Source organism: Bos mutus, chromosome 3 (assembly GCF_027580195.1).
Source record: "Bos mutus isolate GX-2022 chromosome 3, NWIPB_WYAK_1.1, whole genome shotgun sequence".
NCBI lineage: Eukaryota > Metazoa > Chordata > Mammalia > Artiodactyla > Bovidae > Bos > Bos mutus.
Genome location: NC_091619.1, coordinates 49,805,940 through 49,828,378, shown reverse-complemented (window position 1 = coordinate 49,828,378; position 22,439 = coordinate 49,805,940). Strand labels below are relative to the sequence as shown.

General features: G+C 38.8%; 1 protein-coding gene across 3 annotated transcripts in view; it reads left to right on the top strand.

The window, feature by feature from the left end:
* The window catches only part of BTBD8 (BTB domain containing 8), a 96,192-nt gene that overhangs the window by 7,645 nt on the left and 66,108 nt on the right, over positions 1 to 22,439 (top strand). For 2 of the 3 annotated variants that reach the window (XM_070367692.1, XM_070367691.1), the window contains exons 2-3: positions 284 to 478; positions 16,441 to 16,676. In XM_070367692.1, coding sequence (XP_070223793.1) covers positions 284 to 478; positions 16,441 to 16,676 — 431 coding nt within the window. Of the gene's footprint in view, positions 1 to 283; positions 479 to 16,440; positions 16,682 to 22,439 lie in introns of those variants that run through there. The other variant, XM_070367693.1, reaches the window with a different exon arrangement.

The following is a 22,439-nucleotide window of genomic DNA, read 5'->3' as shown; positions in this document are numbered from 1 at the left end:
ATTGTTAGAAGGAATTAAAAAGAAAAGATATTTTTTGAAAAAGTAGTCTTTCTCTTTCAGTGTAATTACCCTTGTTTTCATTATAAATTTTAGAAAATTGCATTCTAAACCAACATTAAACAATGTTCTTTGAATGAGTTGAGAATAAGCTCATTTTCATATTATTTTGTTATCTGTATTTTTAGTGTATGTGTTATGTTAAAAATTTATTTTATAAAAATGAGTGTATTGTATGTTTCTAAGCATCACTAATTAAACTGTGGTTCCTTTTTATTCCTTATAGGCTTCTAAGAGAAGAAGTACACACAGATGTTACTTTCTCTATAGGTTGTACTTTGTTCAAAGCACACAAAGCAGTCCTTTTAGCAAGGGTTCCTGATTTCTATTTTCATACTGTTGGACATACAGATAACTTAAAAAATCATGAACATGTCACTGTGGAGAACTTTGAAGCTTCAGAATTTAGAACATTTTTACAGTAAGTGCTTTCTTTATCTTTTTTCTCTTATTTAAATCTAGTATGTATTTGTTTATTTTTTAAACATATGTATGTGTTTATTTCATGTATTTTCATAGCTGTTTTATAGCCTTCTAAGAAATCCATTCATTTAAATTCCATATTATCTTAATAATTAGTGTTAGTAGAGTCTAAGTATTAGTATTAAGAGTTTTTAGAGGATTAGTATTCAGAAAGGCTAATTTCTCATTTGAGATTGATCCTGAGAGAGGAGAAATGGTACTGCTGTCCAGTAATTTGAATGAATTACTCTATGCTGAGGTTTCTTAACCCTGGCACTATTAAGTTGGATAATTCTTTGTTGGGTGGGAGCTGTACTGTGCATTTTAGGATGTTTAGCAGCATCTCTGGCCTTCAGCCACTAGCTGTCATTGGCACTTCTTCTCCCTAGCCTTCCTGAGCCCTGACCCCAAGTTGTAAATATCAAAATGTCTTCAGATCAGATCAGATCAGATCAGTTGCTCAGTCATGTCCGACTCTTTGCAACCCCATGAATCGCAGCATGCCAGGCCTCCCTGTCCATCACCAACTCCCGGAGTTCACTCAGACTCACGTCCATCGAGTCAGTGATGCCATCCAGCCATCTCATCCTCTGTTGTCCCCTTCTCCTCTTGCCCCCAATCCCTCCCAGCATCAGGGTCTTTTCCAATGAGTCAACTCTTCACATGAGGTGGCCAAAGTACTGGAGTTTCAGCTTTAGCATTGTTGCTTCCAAAGAAATCCCAGGGCTGATCTCCTTCAGAATGGACTGGTTGGATCTCCTTGCAGTCCAAGGGACTCTCAAGAGTCTTCTCCCAACACCACAGTTCAAAAGCATCAGTTCTTTGGCACTCAGCCTTCTTCACAGTCCAACTCTCACATCCATACATGACCACAGGAAAAACCATAGCCTTGACTAGACGAACCTTTGTTGGCAAAGTAATGTCTCTGCTTTTGAATATGCTATCTAGGTTGGTCATAACTTTCCTTCCAAGGAGTAAGTGTCTTTTAATTTCATGGCTGCAGTCACCATCTGCAGCGATTTTGGAGCCCAGAAAAATAAAGTCTGACACTGTTTCCCCATCTATTTCCCATGAAGTGATGGGACTGGATGCCATGATCTTCATTTTTGAATGTTGAGCTTTAAGCCAACTTTTTCACTCTCCACTTTCACCTTCATCAAGAGGCTTTTTAGTTCCTCTTCACTTTCTGCCATAAGGGTGGTGTCATCTGCATATCTGAGGTTATTGATATTTCTCCCGGCAATCTTGATTCCAGCTTGTGTTTCTTCCAGGCCAGCGTTTCTCATGATGTACTCTGCATAGAAGTTAAATAAACAGGGTGACAATATACAGCCTTGACGGACTCCTTTTCCTATTTGGAACCAGTCTGTTGTTCCATGTCCAGTTCTAACTCTTGCTTCCTGACCTGCATACAGATTTCTCAAGAGGCAGATCAGGTGGTCTGGTATTCCCATCTCTTGAAGAATTTTCCACAGTCTATTGTGATCCACACAGTCAAAGGCTTTGGCATAGTCAGTAAAGCAGAAATAGATGTTTTTCTGGAACTCTTGCTTTTTCTATGATCCAGCGGATGTTGGCAATTTGATCTCTGGTTCCTCTGCCTTTTCTAAAACCAGCTTGAACATCAGGAAGTTCACGGTTCACATATTGCTGAAGCCTGTCTTGGAGAATTTTAAGCATTACTTTACTAGCGTGTGAGATGAGTGCAATTGTGCAGTAGTTTGAGCATTCTTTGGCATTGCCTTTCTTTGGGATTGGAATGAAAACTGACCTTTTCCAGTCCTGTGGCCACTGCTGAGGTTTCCAAATTTGCTGGCATATTGAGTTCAGCACTTTCACAGCATCATCTTTCAGGATTTGGAATAGCTCAACCGGAATTCTATCACCTCCACTAGCTTTGTTCATAGTGATGCTTTCTAAGGCCCACTTGACTTCACATTCCAGGATGTCTGGCTCTAGGACAGTGATCACACCATCGTGATTATCTGGGTCGTGAAGATCTTATTTGTACAGTTCTTCTGTGTATTCTTGCCATCTCTTCTTAATATCTTCTGCTTCTGTTAGGTCCATACCATTTCTGTCCTTTATTGAGCCCATCTTTGCATGAAATGTTCCCTTGTTATCTCTGATTTTCTTGAAGAGATCTGTAGTCTTTCCCATTCTGTTGTTTTCCTCTATTTCTTTGCATTGATTGCTGAGGAAGGCTTTCTTATCTCTTCTTGCTATTCTTTGGAACTCCGCATTCAGATGTTTATATCTTTCCTTTTCTAGATTGCCAGATGCCCTCTGAGAGGTAGAATTGCCCCCTGTGGAGAACCATTGCAACATACTGACTTCTGTATTATTGTTATGTAAAGCATTAAATTCGGAGAAGGCAATGGCACATAATCTAGTACTCTTGCCTGGAGAATCCCATGGACGGAGGAGCCTGGTAGGCTGAAGTCAATGGGGTCGCTAAGAGTCGGACACAACTGAGCGACTTCACTTTCACTTTTCCCTTTCATGCATTGGAGAAGGAAATGGCAACCCACTCCAGTGTTCTTGCCTGGAGAATCCCAGGGATGGGGGAGCCTGGCGGGCTGCTGTCTATGGGGTCACACACAGTCGGACATGACTGAAGCGACTTAGCAGCAGCAGCAGCAGCAAAGCATTAAATTAAATATGTTTACAAAAATATGAGGTCATAACTTTTTAATCTTCTGGCTTGTGTGTGGTCAAAATTTTTGAAGAGGACATCCATCGAACTTCTTAGTAATTTGGGGTACTCATGTTTGGTGAGTTGTCATTAGCTAAATCATGGGAGACACTAAATTAATCCCTGTTCTAATTAAATAGAATTCCATTTTAATGCTTTACTGTTTTCTTCATAGATGTGTAATGATTTGACCCTCATTCTTTGCCAAATGTATCCATAAGGGAAATACTTTCTAAGGTAGTTCTTCAGAATTACATCTCTTTTTAAAAAAAATCTATTTCAGTTACTTTAGAGGGGACTTTTAACACTTTAGAGTTTAAGAACATGTACTGTAGAGCTAGATTGCCTGGATTCAGATTCCCTGCTCTGCTCTTTGGTAGCTGTGTGCCTCAGACTTCATCCCTCTTGCCTAGAGTTTCCTCATCTGTAAAATGCCTGGCACACAATAAGCACCATAAAAATTGTTAACTAAGTTTTTGCACTTGTGAAGTTTAAGGTGCTTATCTGTACCTCATTTCAGTTATTTAATTCCTGCCGTCTCACAATTTCTTACCTTTCTCCAATATATGAAAGGTAGTATTGTTCTAATGATATTCTAAATTTTTCTGTCACATCCCCATCACATACACTTATTCAGCAGATATTTATTTGGCCCTGTTTGTGAGGTCTAAGTATGTATTGATTAGTGATTCTTGATTTTAGTGTTTAATAATGATGTTGTGTAAATGTGGAACTAAGTTTTGAAGCCAGTACTGGCAGTTGTATCATTGTATAGTACTATAGGTTTGTCAATTACTGGTTTTTAAAAGCATCTTTATTGAGGTATAATTCATATAGCTCAGATGTTTCACTTGTATAATTCAGTGATTTTAGTATTTACACAGAGTTATAATCACAATTTAATTTTGGAACATTTTCAGTATCCCCAAAAGAAACCCCTTACCCGTTAGCTATCACTCTACACTCTCTCACCTCTTGCCCTAGGTAACACTAATCTATTTTCCGTGAGTGTTCTGGACTTTTCACATAAAGGAAATCATGCAATTTATGGAGTTTGAGCCTGGCTTATTTCATTAAGCATAATGTTTTCTGGGTTTATCCATATTGCTACATATATCTACTTCATTTCTTCTTATTGCCAAATAATATTTCATTGTATGGCAGTGCCACATTTTATATGTCCATTCTTCTGTTGATGGACATTTATGTTGTTTCCACTTTTGGTTAATGTTTCTATGCATATGCCTATGCAATTTGTGTGTGTGTGTGTGTTGTGTGTGTGTGTGAACCCGTTTTCATTTCTCTTGAGTATATACCTAGGAGTGGAATTGCTGGATCATATGGTGCTATGATGGCTTCCCTGGTAGCTCAGCTGGTAAAGAATCCACCTGTAATGCAGAAGACCCCAGTTTGATTCCCAGGTTGGGAAGATCTCCTGGAGAAGGGATAGGCCACCCACTCCAATATTCTTGGGCTTCCCTGGTGGATCAGACAGTAAAGAATCTGCCTGCAAAGCGGGAGACCTGGGTTCTATCCCTGAGTTAGGAAGATCCCCTGGAGGAGGGCATGGCAACCCACTCCAGTATTCTTGCCTGGAGAATCCCCATGGACAGAGAAGCCTGGTGGGCTACAGTACATGAGGTCACAAAGAGTAGGACACAACTGAGCACTAAGCATAGCACAGCACATTGTGCTATGAACATTCCTATGCAGTGTGTGTGTGTGTGTGTGTGTGTGTGAACCTATGTTTTCATTTCTCTTGGGTCAGTATACCTAGGAGTGGAATTGCTGGATCATATGGTAATTCTATGTTTAACTCTTTGAAGAAATGCCAAACTCTTTTTCCAAAGAGGCTATACCATTTTACATGCCTTCAAACAATGTATGAAGGTTTCATTTTCTCTACATCCTTGTAACACATGCTGTTATTTTCTGTCATTTTTATTATAGCCATCCTAGTGTATGTGAAGTGATATCTCATTGAGGTTCATTTGTGCTTCCCCAGTAGCTAATGATCTGGGCATATTTTCTTGTGCTTGTTATTTGTGTCTGCTTTGGAGAACTGTTTATTCACATCCTTTGTCCATTTTTCAATTGGATTATTTGTCTTTATATCATTGAGTTGTAAGACAGTTCATGTATTCTAGATACTAGGCTCATATCAGACATGATTTGCAAATATTTTCCTCCATTCAGTGGGTTGTCTTGATGGTGTCATGTACAACACAAAAGTTTTAGATTTTTAATGTAGCCTAGTTTATCTAATTTTCTTTTGTCACTTTTGCTGCTGGTATTATAGATAAGAAACCATTGCCTATTCTAGGGTCACAGAAGATTTATTCTTACACTTTTTTCTACAAATTTTTTGGGTTTATGCTTTTAGCTCTTACATTCAGGTCTATGATCCATTTTGAGTTAACTTTTGTATATAGTATAAGGAAGGGGACCGACTTTATTCTTTTGTATGTTGGATATCTAGTTGTCCCAGTACTATTTTTGAAGAGACTGTTCTTTCCCCGTTGGATTGTCAATATATCCTGTTGAAAATCAGTTGCCTATTGCTGTGGACTGAGTTGTTTCCCCTGAAAATTCATGTGTTGAGGCTCTACTGCCTAATGTGATGGTATTTGGAGACTGTGCCTCTGGGAGGTATATTAAGATTAGATGGGACCTCATGATAAGAACCAGAGAAGGCAATGGCACCCCACTCCAGTACTCTTGCCTGGAAAACCCCATGGACGGAGGAGCCTGACAGGCAGCAGTCCATGGGGTCGCAAAGAGTCGGACACAACTGAGTGACTTCACTTTCACTTTTCACTTTCATGCATTGGAGAAGGAAATGGCAACCTACTCCAGTGTTCTTGCCTGGAGAATCCCAGGGACAGGGGAGCCTGGTGGGCTGCTGTCTCTGGGGTCGCACAGAGTTGGACACGACTGAAGTGACTTAGCAGCAGCAGCATGATAAGAACAGTACCATTATAACAAGAGACACCAGAGAGAGAGTTGTTCTCTCTTTGTTTATGCCATGTAAAGATACAGTGAAAAGGTGACTAACTGCAAGCCATAGAGAGTTCTCACCAGAACCCCGCATGGTGGCACCTGATCTTGATGTCTAGCCTCCAGAACTGTGAGGAATAAAGTTCTGTTTAAGTCACCAGTCTGTGATTTTTGTTATGGCAGCCCAAGGTGACTAATACATAGACATTAGGGTTTATTTCTGATCTCTCAATTCATTTCCTTTGGTCTGTATGTCTGTCCTTAATACTAATACCAATTATAAGTTTAACTTTTATGAGAAATCAGAGTTGGATTTTTGTGTTGTTATGTCCTGAGTCCTAGGTATTTTTTAGATGCTAGTCTTTTAGTTATTTGCTAACACACTTTTTGCCTATAATAAAAATCATGTTGACTTTAGTGTAGAAAATTCTTTTGGATAATTAAACTTTAAATATATGTGTGTGATTTGGCTTATTTTTCTTCATTTTATGCTCTGACAGTTGCTTAAATAATCTGTTTTTATTATTTCAGTTTTTTCATATGAAGCTACAATAAGCATAAACAGAAAATTGTCTAACTTTGGCTTTCTGTTTGTAAGAACAGTATGATATGCTGTAATTTAAACAGATACTTTAAGTGTAATTTAGAAAATCATTATCATTTTCTAGTATAGATCATTGGTTCATTGTTGAGTTCCAACCATCAATTTAAAAATACTGTATACACTTTTGTGTTTCTAGTAGGTGGTGTTGTAGTGGCTTTGTTGTAGAGTAGTCGCTGTGGTAAGCAGGTCTACCATTTCTAACTGTGTGAATGTGGATCACACTAATTGCTTCTCATTAGTTTTATCACCTTAATAAAATGGATATAATGACAATACCTACCTCATAATGTTGTTGCGAAGGTTAAATTAGATGCTTTTAAAGCACTTAGCACAGTGACCTGGCATATAGTAAGCACTGAATACATTTTAGTAAGTATTATTCCTAGTAGTAGCCATATGAAATTATACATTTCTCCAGCTACTGAGTGTACGTTTAGAAGATGCTTGGGAAAGGTCAAATTTTGTATACTAGAGAAAGAGAAGTTATATTAATGCTACCCTTTATTTATTATCATTGAAGTGTTAGGGAAAAAAGATCAAATGAGAGACAATATGGTAGAGTGGAGGAAGCACTGATTCTGGCAGCAAGACAGAGCTGCCTTTTGCCTGTGCATTACCTTGTTTTAGTAATGTTTCCTAGCACTTCACAACCCTCTATTTTAAGTGTTAGATTTCTGTTTCATGTTAGATTAGTGATGTATGTCTGAAGTATGTTAGGTAAGGTCCTTGAGATTAAATCTGCTCATCAGTGTGAACATTGCTAATGATATCTCATCAGATCAGATCAGATCAGATCAGTTGCTCAGTCGTGTGACTCTTTGCCACCCCATGAATCACAGCACGCCAGGCCTCCCTGTCCATCACCAGCTCCCAGAGTTCACTCAGACTCACGTCCATTGAGTCAGTGATGCCATCCAGCCATCTCATCCTCTGTCGTCCCCTTCTCCTCTTGCCCCCAATCCCTCCCAGCATCAGAGTCTTTTCCAATGAGTCAACTCTTCGCATGAGGTGGCCAAAGTACTGGAGTTTCAAAGTACTGAATGATGCTTTAGCATCATTCCTTCCAAAGAAATCCCAGGGCTGATCTCCTTCAGAACGGACTGGTTGGATCTCCTTGCAGTCCAAGGGACTCTCAAGAGTCTTCTCCAACACCACAGTTCAAAAGCATCAATTCTTCGGCGCTCAGCCTTGTCTTGCGTATACAAAGTTCTTGTAACATGCCTCCTCCCCCTTTTTTAAAAATTTATTTTTTTATTGAAGGATAATTGCTTTGAAGAATTTTGTTGTTTTCTGTCAAACCTCAATGTGAATCAGCCATAGGTATACATATGTCCCCTCCCTTTTGAACCTCCCTCCCATCTTCCTCCCTATCTCACCCCTCTAGGTTGATACAGAGCCCCTCTTTGAGTTTCCTGAACCACACAGCAAATTCCCGTTGGCTATCTCTTTTACATATGGTAATGTAAGGTTCCATGTTACTCTTTCCATACATCTCACCCTCTACTCCTCTCTCCCTATGTCCATAAGTCTATTCTCTATGTTTATTTCTCCACTGCTGCCCTGTAAATAAGTACCATTTTTCAGTACCATTTTTCTAGATTCCGTGTATATGCATTAGAATATGATATTTCTCTTTCTCTTTCTGACTTACTTCACTCCGTATAATAGGTTCTGGGTTCATCCTACCTCATTAGGACTGACTCAAATGCGTACCTTTTTACAGCTGAGTAGTATTCCATTGTGTATATGTACCAAAACTTCTTTATCCTTTTATCTGTCAATGGACATCTAGGTTGCTTCCATGTTCTAGCGATGGTAATTAGTGCTGCAATGAACAATGGGATACATGTGTCTCTTTCAGTTTTGGTTTCCTCAGGGTAAATGCCTAGGAGTGGGATTGCTGGATCATATGGTGGTTTTATTTGTAGTTTTTTAAGGAATCTCCATACCATCTTCCATAGTGGCTGTATCAATTTACATTCCCACCAACAGTTCAGGAGCGTTCCCTTTTCTCCACACCCTCTCCAGCATTTATTGTTTGTAGACCTTTTGATGATGGCCATTCTGACCAGTGTGAAGTGATATCTCATTGTAGTTTTGATTTGTATTTCTCTAATAATGAGCTGTGTTGCGCATCTTTTCATGTGTTTGTTAGCCATCTGTATGTCTTCTTTGGACAAATGTCTGTTTAGGTCTTTTTCCCACTTTTGATTGGGTTGTTTGTTTTTCTGGTATTGAGTTGTATGAACTGCTTGTATATTTTGGAAATTAATCCTTTGTCAGTTGTTTCATTTGCTATTATTTTCTCCCATTATGAAGGTTGTCTTTTCACCTTGCTTATAGTTTCCTTTGCTGTGCAAAAGCTTTTAAGTTTAATCAGGTCCCACTTGTTTACTTTTGTTTTTATTTGTGTTACTCTAGGAGGTGGGTCATAGGGGATCTGCTTTGAATTATGTCATTGAGTGTTCCGTCTATGTTTTCCTCTAAGAGTTTTATAGCTTCTGGTCTTACATTTAGATCTTTAGTCCATTTTGAGTTTATCTTTGTGTGTGGTGTTAGGAAGTGTTCTAATTTCATTCTTTTACATGTAGCTGTCCAGTTTTCCCAGCACCATTTAATGAAGAGGCTGTCTTTGCCCCATTGTATATTCTTGCCTTCTTTGTCAAAAATAAGGTACCCATAGCTGCATGGGTTTATATCTGGGCTTTCTATCTTGTTCCATTGGTTTATATTTCTGTTTTTGTGCCAGTATCATACTGTCTTGATGACTGTAACTTTGTAGTATAATCTGAAGTCAGGAAGGTTGATTCCTCCAGCTCCATTCTTCTTTCTCAAGACTGCTTTGGCTGTTCAGGGTCTTTTGTGTTTCCATATGAATTGTGAAATTTTTTGTTCTAGTTTTGTGAAAAATGCCATTAGTAATTTGATACGAATCACATTGAATCTATAGATTGCACTTGTTAGTATAGTCATTTTCATAATATTAATTCTTCCTACCCAGGAACATGGAATATTTCTCCATCTGTTTATGTCATCTTTGATTTCTTTCATTAGTGTCTTATAATTTTCTGTGTATAGTTCTTTTGTCCCCTGAGGTAAGTTTATTCCTAAATATTTAATTCTTTTTGTTGCAATGATAAATGGGATTTATTCCTTAATTTCTCTTTCTGATTTTTCATTGTTAGGAGGATATAGAAATGCCAGTGACTTCTGTGTATTGATTTTGTATCCTGCAACTTTGCTAAATTCACTGATTAGCTCTAGTAATACCTCCTCCCCTTTTAAAAAGAAGATTGTATTGAAATTTGTCTGTGGAATATAAAGAGGAATATAAGGAGAGGAATATAAAGTATTGAGATTATGATTTTTTAGTAAAAATTCTGATCAAAGAGTCTTTGAAAAAAAATTTTATATATAGCAACTTCAGATACGGCTCAAATGATTGGCAGTGGAAAGTACTGATAGTTTTTTCTTTATGACCTCGTGATAAAAATCTTTGATTTCTTAAGACTTACTGCACTATAGTTGTCTGAAAATGTGTGTTCATGTTTTTGTGTGGGTAAAAAGGGAAGACCTTTAAATTTTCAGTTTAACATCAGTGCTAGGATAAAATGTCAACCAAGTAAACACATAGAACAGCAGCACAGCATGAACGATTCCATTTCCCCTACAGCTTTCTCAAATCCCTTATACTGGTAGGGCTGAAGTGGGTGGAACAGGTACCTTGTAATATTAACTGTGTGTATAGACAGCATGGCAGTCCACTCCAGTATTCTTGCCTGGAGAATCCCATGGACAGAGGAATTTAGTGGGCTGCAGTCCACGGAGTAGCAAAGAATTGCACACGACTGAAGCGGCTGAGCACAACAGAGCACATATATATAACTTGGACCCTCACTGACTGGGGAAAGACTGCCCCTCCCAGAGTTAGCTAATTCCCATAGTGTGCCTTTGATATGCAAACCAAGTAATCCTGAATCCATTCCTACACCCACTTTTCCCTCTGGTTCTTACACTCTAGAAGGCAACACTCCTCTGCCCTAATCATCCCAGAGCCAGATACCAGACAACCAGAGACCACCTTTATAGCTCAGAGCCCCCTCATACCCAAATTATTCAAACTCTTTAGTCCTAAACTTGGTCACCTGCTTACTTTGCCTCACTCATTCCTTCCTCCCAAAACCACTTTTGCTCCCTCCTTTTGCCTCCAAATCGATCCTGTTGCTCAGTCTACCTGTTGAGTACTTTGCTTCTGACACTTCCGGTCACCAGATTTGTAGTTTTTTCCTCCTCGCCAAGCAATTCTCAGGTTCTCCAGATATCAGTTGGATGTCCTACAGATTTAATTCAATTCTGACACTGTCTACCTGGAGATTGTTACCTGTGCTTCTGACCATCTGAATGCAGATTCTTATGGCCCCTCCCTCAGGCTCAGCTCATTTGCTGGAGCAGCTCCTAGGACTCAGGAAAATATTTTACTTGACATATTATTGTTAAAAACTCAGAAACAGCCAGATGAAGGTGATGCATAGGGCACGGGTTATGGGAAGGAGCTTCCATGCCCTCTCAGGGTTCACTACTCTCCCAGTACCTCCATGTGTCCACCAACCCAGAGGCTCACTGAAACCCATCTAAAGATGCAGGCTTCATTACATAGGCATGATTGATTTGTGTGTGTTAATAGCTCTGCTGCTGCTGCTGCTACTGCTAAGTCGCTTCAGTCGTGTCCGACTCTGTGCGACCCCATAGACTGCAGCTCACGAGGCTCCCCCATCCCTGGGATTCTCCAGGCAAGAACACTGGAATGGGTTGCCATTTCCTTCTCCAATGCATGAAAGTGAAAAGTGAAAGGGAAGTCGCTCAGTCGTGTCCGACTCTTAGCGACCCCATGGACTACAGCCTTCCAGGCTCCTCTGCCCATGGGATTTTCCAGGCAAGAGTACTGGAGTGGGGTGCCATTGCCTTCTCCGGGTTAATAGCTCAGTCGTGTCCAAATCTTTGTGACCCCATGGACTGTAGCCTGCCCAGTTCCCATGGAATTCTCCAGAGAAGAATACTGAAGTGGGTTGTCATTTCCTTCTCCAGGGGATCTTCCTGACCCAGGGATCGAATTGGGGTCCCCCACATTGCAGGTAGATTCTGTACTGTCTGAACCACCAGGGAAGCCCAATCATTGGTTGTTGGTGGTTAATTTAGCCTCTCCCCTCTCCAGAGGTGGAGGGAAGAGCTTAGTTCCAACCTTCAAAGCACTTGGTTGGTTTTCCTGGATTCCAGTTCCCATCTTTATGGGCTTTCTAAAAGTCACCTACCTCCCTAATGTAAACTCTGATGTGGTTTAAAGGGGCTTGCTATGAATAACTAAAGACATACATTTCATTTTTATCCTTCTGGAGATATTTCAGGAACTGGGAATAAAATTAAGTGCTGTAATAAAGTCCATGCCCCAACCAGTAATGCTGAAGAAGCTAAAGTTGAATGGTTCTATGAAGGCCTACAAGACCTTCTGGAACTAACACCCAAAAAAATGTCCTTTTCATTACAGGGGACTGAAATGCAAAAGTAGGAAGTCAAGAAATACCTGGAGTAACATGCAACTTTGGCCTTAAAGTACAAAATGAAGCAGGGCAAAGGCTAACAAGAGTTTTGCCAAGAGAACACACTGGTCATAGCAAACACCCTCTTGCAACAATGCAAGAGAAGGCTCTACACATGGACATCACCAGATGGTCAATACTGAAATCAGATTGATTATATTCTTTGCAGCCAAAGATGGAGAAGCTCTATACTGTCAGCAAAAACAAGACTAGGAGCTGACTGTGGCTCAGATCATGAAGTCCTTATTGCAAAATTCAGACTAAAATTGAAGACTGTTGGGAAAACCACTAGACTATTCCGGTATGACCTAAGTAAAATCCCTTACGATTATACAGTGGAAGTGATAAATAGATTCCAGGGATTAGATCTGATAGACAGAGTCCCTGAAGAACTATGGATGGAGATTCTGACATTGTACAGGAGGCAGTGATCAAGACCATCCCCAAGAAAAAGAAATGCAAAAAAGCAAAATGGTTGTCAGAGGAGGCCTTACAAATAGCTGATAAAAGAAGAGAAGCAAAAGGCAAAGGCAAAGGAGAAAAGAAAAGATATACCCATTTGAATGCAGAGTTCCAAGAATAGCAAGGAGAGACAAGAAAGCCTTCCTCAGTGATCAATGCAAAGAAATAGAGGAAAACAACAGAATGGGAAAGAAAATTAGAGATACCAAGGGAACATTTCATACAAAGATGGGCATAATAAAGGACAGAAATAGTATGGACCTAACAGAAGCAGAAGATATTAAGAAGAGGTGGCAAGAATACACAGAAGAATGATACAAAAAAAGATCTTCACGACCCAGATAATCACGATGGTGTGATCACTGTCCTAGAGCCAGACATCCTGGAATGTGAAGTCAGGTGGGCCTTAGAAAGCATCACTATGAACAAAGCTAGTGGCGGTGATGGAATTCCAGTTGAGCTATTTCAAATCCTGAAAGATGATCCTGTGAAAGTGCTGCACTCAATATGCCAGCAAATTTGGAAAACTCAGCAGTGGCCACAGGACTGGAAAAGGGCAGTTTTCATTCCAATCCCAAAGAAAGGTAATGCCAAAGAATGTTCAAACTACCACACAATTGCACTCATCTCACACACTAGCAAAGTAATGCTCAACATTTTCCAAGCCAAGCTTCAATAGTACATGAACCGTGAACTTCCAGATGTTCAAGATGGATTTAGAAAGGCCAGAGGACCCAGAGATCAAATTGCCAACATCCATTGGATCATTGAAAAAGCAAGAGAGTTCCAGAAAAGCATCTACTTCTGCTTTATTGACTATGCCAAAGCCTTTGACTGTGTGGATTACAACAAACTGGAAAATTCCAGACCACCTGACCTGCCTCCTAAGAAATCGGTATGCGGGAGCTGACTGTGGAAGCAGCAGTTAGAACTGGACATGGAACAGACTGATTCCAAATCAGGAAAGGAGTACGTCAAGTCTGTATATTGTCACCCAGCTTATTTAACTTATATGCAGAGTACATCATGCAAAATGCCGGGCTGGATGAAGCACAAGCTGGAATCAAGATTGCTGGGAGAAATATCAGTAACCTCAGATATGCAGATGACACCACCCTTATGGCAGAATGTGAAAAGGAACTAAAAAGCCTCTTGATGAAAGTGAAAGAGGAGAGTGAAAAAGTTGGCTTAAAACTCAACACTCAAAAAACTAAGATCATGGCATCCAGTCCCATCACTTCATTGCAAATAGATGGGGAAACAATGGAAACAGTGACAGACTTTATTTGGGGGGGCTCCAGTATCACTGCAAATGGTGACTGCAGCCATGAAATTAAAAGACGCTTGCTCCTTGGAAGAAAATTTGTGACCAACCTAGACAGCATATTGAAAAGCAGAGACATTACTTTGCCAACAAAGGTCCGTCTAGTCAAAGCTATGGTTTTCCCAGTAGTCATGTACAGATGTGAGAGTTGGACTATAAAGAAAGCTGAGTGCCGAAGAATTGATGCTTTTGCACTGTGGTGTTGGAGAAGACTCTTGAGAGTCCCTTGGACTGCAAGGAGATCAGACCAGTTAATCCTAAAGGAAATCAGTCCTGAATATTCATTGGAAAGACTGATGCTGAAGCGGAAGCTCCAATACTTTGGCCACCTGATGTGAAGAACGGACTCATAGGAAAAGACTTTGATGCTGGGAAAGATTGAAGGTGGGAGGAGATGGGGATTACAGAGGATGAGATGGTTGGTTGGCATCACTGACTTGATGGACATGAGCTTGAGCAAGCTCCGGGAGTTGGTGATGGACAGGGAAGCCTGTCCTGCTATGGTCCATGGGGTTGCAGAGAGTCAGAAATGACTGAGCAACTGAACTGAACTGAACTAAACTGTAATAAAGATAGCCTATGGCTTTTACATAGGAAGTTAGAAGGGTTTTGGAATCTATGTGCTGGGAATGGTGTACAAAGTTCATATTATAAATCACAATGTCACAACACCCCTGTCAAAAATCAGTTGCCTATAAATGTATGTTCTAGACACTCAGTCCGGTTCCATTGATCCATACATCTGTCCTTATGCCAGTACCACACAGTATTGATGGCTGTAGCTTTGTAGGAAGCTAAGAATTCAGAAAATGTGAATCTTCTAAATTTCTTCTGTTTAAAGATTGTTTTGGCTATCCTAGCATTTCTATTTGAGGATTGGTTTGTCAATTTCTGCAGAAAACTAGCTGAATTTTGATAGGTGTTGCACTGAATCCATAGATTAATTTAAAGAGTATTGCCATTTAAAAAATATTAGATTATCAGTGGAATGTATTTCCATTTAATTGCTTTCAGCATTGTTTTGTAGCTTTCAGCATATAAGACTTGTGCTTTTTGTGAAATATCAAGATATTCCTAAGTATTTTATTTTCTTGTTGCTGTTGTAAATGGAGTTGTTTTCTAATTTAATTTTGGATTGTTTGTTGTTTGTGATTTTTGCATATTGATCTTCTATTTTGCAACTTTGCTGAATTTGTTTAGCAAACAGTTTAGGGATGAATTTCCAAGGATTTTCTATGTATATGTTTGCTATTTGTAGTTGAAGATAGCTTTACTTATTCTTTTCTAATCCAGCTATTTATTTTTCTTGCTTAATTGCTCTGGCTGGAATCTATTTAAATGTTGAACAGAAGTGGTAAGAGCAGACAGACATCCTTGCTGATCTTAGGAAGAAAGTATTCAATTGTTTACCGTTAAGTCTGATGTTAGCTGTGGGTTTTTCATAGGTATGCTTTATCAGGTTGAGAATGTTTCCCTCCATTCCTAGTTTGTTGAATGTTTTATGACAGGGTGTTGGATTTTGTCAATATATGATTTTAGGGGACATAAACGTTCACACTAGAGCATATGGTATATAACATTGATTTTCATATGTTTAATTACCCTTGAATTCCTAAAATAAAGCCCAGTTGATCATGATGCATAATTCTTTTTATATGTTGTTGGATTCACTTTGCTATTATTTTGTTGAAGATTTTTTTCTCTACATTAATAAGAGATATTGGTCTGTAGTTTTCTTGTGATGTCTTTGTCTCCTTTTGATCCAACATAATACTGGCTTCACATAATGAGTTAAGTGTTATGTCTTATATTTTTGGAAAAGTTTGTAAAGGATTGCCATTAATTAATTTTCTTTCATTTGGTAATGTTCACCAGGGAGGCCACCTGGTCCTGTGTCCTTCTTTGTGAGAAGTTTTTGAATACTAATTCAATCTCTTTACTTGTTATTTGTCTATTCAGATACTCTTTCTTCTTAAATCAAGTTTCGTAGTGTGTGTCCTTCCTAGGAATTGTCCATTTCATGTAGGTTATATAATTTGTTGGCAATTACACATTCCTTTTTAACATTGTTTCTTTATACACTACTTTCCAAACTTCCTGCTATTTTAGATGGACCTTTCTTTAGTGTAGATTAAGAAGATTTTCCAACTATGTGGCTGTTATCTATGAAAGCCACACATTGGGAAATGAGGTTTTAAGAATAACCAACGTTATTTTTATTAATATTTTGCATTTTGTCTTTTAGGATTGTATACTCATCAAACAGAAATATAAAAAGCTACGAAGAAGAAATTCTTAGGAAAAAGATAGTGGAAAGTGGAGTACCACAAAAGAAATGTGACTTCAGTGTTGGAAATTGTACTGACCATGATAGAAGGTTATCTGTAGAGTTCTTAAGTAAAAGATCATCTGATCATTCTCTTCTGAAACATGAAATTCCAAAAGATATCAACAGCAAAGAGGAAAATGTAATTTCCACTGGTGAGGTATTTTTTGTGGATTTTTATAAACTTTTATAGCCATGAAAGTAATTATATTCTAAACACTTAGAGAAAAACATACTTCAAAAATCAGCTCTGTTGAACATTTTTTTATAAGTAGATGAAAGTCAGTATAAATGAAAGTATATAATTTATGAGTGAATGGAAATAATAATATGGCCTACTGCCAGTTTTCCCAAGTAATTAGAGATGGAGTTATTGTTAATAAATACAGACATAATTCACAATTTTCCTTTTAAGCTTCTATATATTTTCACTCTTATTCTAATCTACACAAGCAAAAGCTTTAGCACACTGTAGAATCAGTTCTAACACAATGTATGCGTTCCTTAAAAAACTCCATGCAACACAAAAATCACCAATACATTTTGTCGTGACACATTTTTAAAAGATCGGAACCTAAAAAAACTAGGAACATAGTTTTATCCATGTTAAATGATTCAGCAATACATAAATACTACAATAAATATGGCATTTGACCTTGAAAAAGAGGTCTAGTTTGTTTGTAGAAGTGGGTGTCAAAAGGGTTGCAGCTTGTGAACTGCTGTGAATTGGTGGAAGGAGTATTTTAAGGATGTAGATATAGATACAGTAGATATTCCAACAGGAGACTCAAGAGCCTTGGATAAGAGAACAAACTGTTTATTACTTATAGAGCATCTCAGAACCACTTCTCAACCCTCAGTTCCCATGAGGGCTTAATGTTACCTGCTGTTCACATGCAATGGAGTTGCACCATAGGAGGGGAACCCCAACTTGATGAGACTTTTATAGGCTGCTGGCAGACCTGCTCATCCTCCTCCACAGAGGGAGAGACCTTTACTTTGGAAGGTAGATAAATCTTGTCTGGTGAGGGGAAGGTAGGAATGTAAGGAAATGATTTTGAGGAGAGGATAGTCTCTGAATCTTTCTGGAGCATCTCATTATCTCTAACTTCCAAGATGTATTTGTTGTTTAATCACCCTTGATCCAAATTTGCCAGTGCTCTGCTCGGAAAGGACAGACCATACAAAAACAAAAATATTCATAGAAAATGGTCTCCCAGCAGCTGTTATCTGAAATCAGATGGAAATTTGTAACACCAGAAATGAGTAGGCATGGGTGAACTGAGGTTTCTGGTAGGTGTCTTAGGTATTTATGTTTTATGTATATTCTTTCATGGCTCAGTCCAACTGGATACAGTTCCTTGCATTGACTTAGTATTTCTTATGGATTACCTTGCACCTAAGGAAAGGAAAAATTCCCATTATGCAAAAATTGTTCCCTAATATGTCAGTTGTGTTGGATCAAACTCATGTTTTCAAAACATGTGTTACAGTTGAATTGACTGTACATGATAGTATCTGTTAACTAAAAGATTTTTATTACTGATGTTTAGTGCAGCAACAATAAAAACAAACTGATTTAAGCTCAGTTAGGTTTCTTTTGTATATGGTCACCATATTGTATTATGGTAAATGAATGCATGCATGCATGCATGCCTCTTTTAGGCTTGAGATAGATCTGTTCATTTTTTAAACTATCTCATTTAGTCTCAGCCCTACAAAGAAAGTGGTTACAGACTGATTTTATAGATGAGGACAGTAAGGCTCAGAGAGTATAAGGGACTTTCTAAGGCCACACAGATGGGGCAGTTGACCAAGCTGATATTCGATACCCATTTTTCTTGCCTCTAGCCTAGAACTCTGCCATGAGCCCACAATAGCCGATTAAAGTGGCCAAACAGATTTTTAGTGTAGATGGAAAGAGTTCATTTACCCCTCAACCCCTTGCCTTTATCTATTTTCTCCTCCATCACTCCATGGAAATCCCACCCCACCCCACCCCATGTTGATCAGTTTAATAGACACTTGTTTGCCGCATCTTATAAAGTCCTTTGCCATCCTCCATACTGTCCGTGCCACCCTCCTTGAAACTTCCTCTGTCTTCTTGACTCTGTGCTGTCTGGATTTTCCCTCTCAGTCACTGCTCAGTCTCCTTCACCAGCACTTCCTCTTTAATTTTTTTTTTTGAGGTTCATACCCAACCACTGACCAGACATATCTGTCTAAATATACCTCTAAATATAAATATCTCAAAATTTAACCTGTGTCAGACTGATCTAATCACCTGCCTTTCCCAGCCTGCTCTTCTTTTAAATACTGCATAATGTGAATTATATTAATTATATTACTATCTTTCTTTCTTCCTTTTTTTTATACACTCTTTTATTTCTTTATTTTAGACCTCACCATGTGACATTCGGGATCTTTGTTCCCAGCCCAGGGATCAAATTCATGTGTTATATTGTTTCCCACACTTCTACCAACCCAAATTTTGTGTTAGAAAAATGTATATAAAATATATGTTAATGTTGCAGGCTTTATGGTCATATCTTTTTGCCTTGTCATGCTGTTCATGGTGTTCTCAAGGCAAGAATGCTGAAGTGGTTTGCCATTCCCTTCTCCAGGACATCATATACCTTCCAGTTATATTCATTTATTGATGCTTTGGCTTATAGGACTAAAAGTTAGTAAACAAGACTGATAATGGCATTGGAACTTTAATAATTCCTTCCTATTATTGCACTGTAAGTATTAAAAGGGGGTAGATTCTGCCCCCACGATTATGTGTCTTTGGCATAAGGTTTATCGTGCCCCCTGCAGTGGAATCATGGAGTCCTAGCCACTGGACTGCCAGGGAATTCCCTATATTAACTATCTTTCTTCTCAGTTACTCTTTTATCCTTCATTCAATTCATGAGCATGTCTGTTGATTTGCCTCCTAAATATTCTTAAATACTTCTCTCCTTTATCCTCCTGCCATTTCTTTATTTCAGTAAGTTGCTATTTTCTTTGAGAATTTGAACCTCAACTGGTCACCTGACTTCTTGTGCCACCTTCCATTTCTATTGTATAGAACAAAATTTGTTCATTGCAAGCCTGACCATGGCATTTGCCTTATTAAAATTCTTTAGTAGTCTCCCACAGCCTTAATATAAATCCCAGCTTCTTTCCCATGGTATAAGGGGATTTGGGGAACTGACTGCCGCCTAGTACTCTGCTGCCTCCTATCTTCACAACCCCTCACACCCCCTGAGCTCTGCTCTTACTGACTTGGCATTTCATCTGAAAGAACTGTATTTTGTTACTTCTGTGCTTTTATACTTGCTATTTGTTCCTGGAATGCCATTCTAATCAGCACATTATTCAAATACCAACTTTTGAAGATTTGATACAAAGATTGAACAAAAGATTTGATACAAGATTGAAGAAAACAGATAGTGTTACTGTTTTGCAGTTTAGAGAAGGTATAATCAGGTTGGTTATGTACCAAGTGTGTTAAGGACTCAAATAGGGCACATTAACCTAGACGTAGGCCTTCAGAAAAAACTACATGGAAGGAATAACAGGCCTTCAGAGAAAGCTGTGTGGAAGGAATAATATCTGAACTGAATCCTGAAGAAAAAGCAGATGTTGACCAGACATAGAGAGTTTAGGGAAGAAGTAGTCCAGGCAAAGGAAACGACACTCCTGGAGGCAAAGAACCAGGCACATAGCAAATTTGGAACACCACGCATGGTTTGTTGTGGGTCTAGAGTAAAGGAGGGGATAAGAATAGTCACAGTAAGGGATGAACCTGGATATATAAGCAGAAGACAGACAATGAAGAGCCTTATTATATAAAGGATGACTTTATATTTTGTGGTCCAAACAAGGATTCTTTTGAAAGAGTAAAAAATGAAAAATTATCATTGCTGTTGAATGTTATTCTAGGGGAACAGGCATTAACTGGAATGCCCCCAGGCAAACCAAGAGATGTGGTGGCCTTATTCATAAGGCATTTAAGTGGTACTATTTTGCAGGCTTAAAGAGTATGAACAGAGCAAGTTTAAGGTAGAATGGAATGATGACTTCAGGTTGAGGAACAGTTTTGGGTTTCTGTAATTGTGTGTTGTTGTTGTTTTCTTTTCTGGGTACCACTTCTGACTCCAAATGTGTGTGGGTTGTTTTTTTTTTCCCCCACACATAACCAATTCTCCTAACACCAGCTGGGCATCCAACAGTTCAATTCTAATGGTAACTATCCAGAGTTAGCAACAGATAAATGCCACAGGTTAAGGGCTTAATGCTGCAATATTCTCCCCACTTCAGATGTTAAACGCAAGTCAGGTGCCTAGGCTACTGTTGGGGAGGAAAGAGTTCTTTCTACCCTCTTAGGTTCTGTGACTGGCCTAAGAATTAAATTTAAATAAGACAGATTAACAGGAGGGGGGAGAATGGTTTTCATCACTTATTTTTGCACCAAGAGTTTCACCAAAAAAAGGAGATTCAAGAAGATGGCTAGATAATCGAGGGTTATTTATCATCTTGACTTTCCCTGGTGGCTCAGCAGTAAAGAATCCTACTGCATGAATCCACCTGCAATGCAGGAGATGTGGGTTCAATCCCTGAGTCAGGAAGATCCCCTGGAGAAGGAAATTGCAACCCACTCCAATATTCTTATCCTGGAAATCCCATGGACAAAGGAACTTGGTGGGCTACAGTCCACAGGGTTACAGAAAGAATTGGATGCAATTTATCGACTAAACAACAAAATATTATCTTAGGCTAAGTGAAAGAAAGGCATTCTGGGCTACTAGATGGTGGAGGCAAGTTATGGGAAGGTGAGAGGAGAAAATGTATAGTAAATAAGGGTTGTCTTGTTATACAGATAATAGTCAAGTGAAGAGAATAGTTTCTTCCTAAGAAGGAGATAGCTTTGCACATGGAAATTTCCTTTACAAAAGGAAAATTTTTTACTTTTATTTTTAGGCAGTTGGGGGATGTAAATAGCTTTCCCTGCATCTGCTCCCTCTCAAGTACCTTTAGCTCAAAATAATCCTCATGCCAGAGTGGCATGATTTGGGGTGACATATCCCCATTACTACCCACTCTTGTGCCCAGCGACTACAAATTTCAGAGTTCCCATGACCACCCTCCTACAAAGTTCAATAATTTTCTAGAATGACTCACAGAACTCAGGAACACATTTCACTTATATTTACCTATTTGTTATAAAAGATATAATTTAGGAACAGCCAAATGAAAAAGATACAGGGCTAGGTATGCGGGTTGGGTAGAGAAGGGAAGGTATACAGAACAAATATCCATGCCCTCTCAAGGTGTGCTATCTTTTCAAAAGTCGGTATGTTCACCAACCCAGTAGTTCCCTGAATCTTATTGTTCAAGAATTTTTATAATTCAGTCTATAGCTCCCTTTCCCTCCCTAGAGGTATGTGGAAGGGCCTGAAACTTCCCCCTCCCTGATGACATATTTGTCCTTTCTGGTGACCAGCCCCCATCCTGAAGCTCTTTAGGGGCCTTAACCCAGAGTCACCTCATTAGCATTCTGGTTTCTAAATATATACATTTGTAAATTGGTTACTGGGAATCTGTTCCCAGGGACCCATCCTCAACAGTTATACTAACAAAAATTTCCGGACTGATAGAGCTATAATATACAATGTAGTATTTTTCTTTTTAAATATATATACATGTTTTATATTTCACTTCCCAAAGCCTAAATTATGAATCTTTTGAAGTAGAGGTAGTTCTTAAAATATTTTCTATGACTCTCTATACTGTATATGGTACTAGACTCATAATAAGTGCTCTATAAGTCCCATTGATTTTAGTTGAATTTCTGTTGGTTCACAGATCATCCTAGCCATAAATCCATGAACAGAAACAGGAAGAAACTAAGTGATGAAAAAGAATATCAA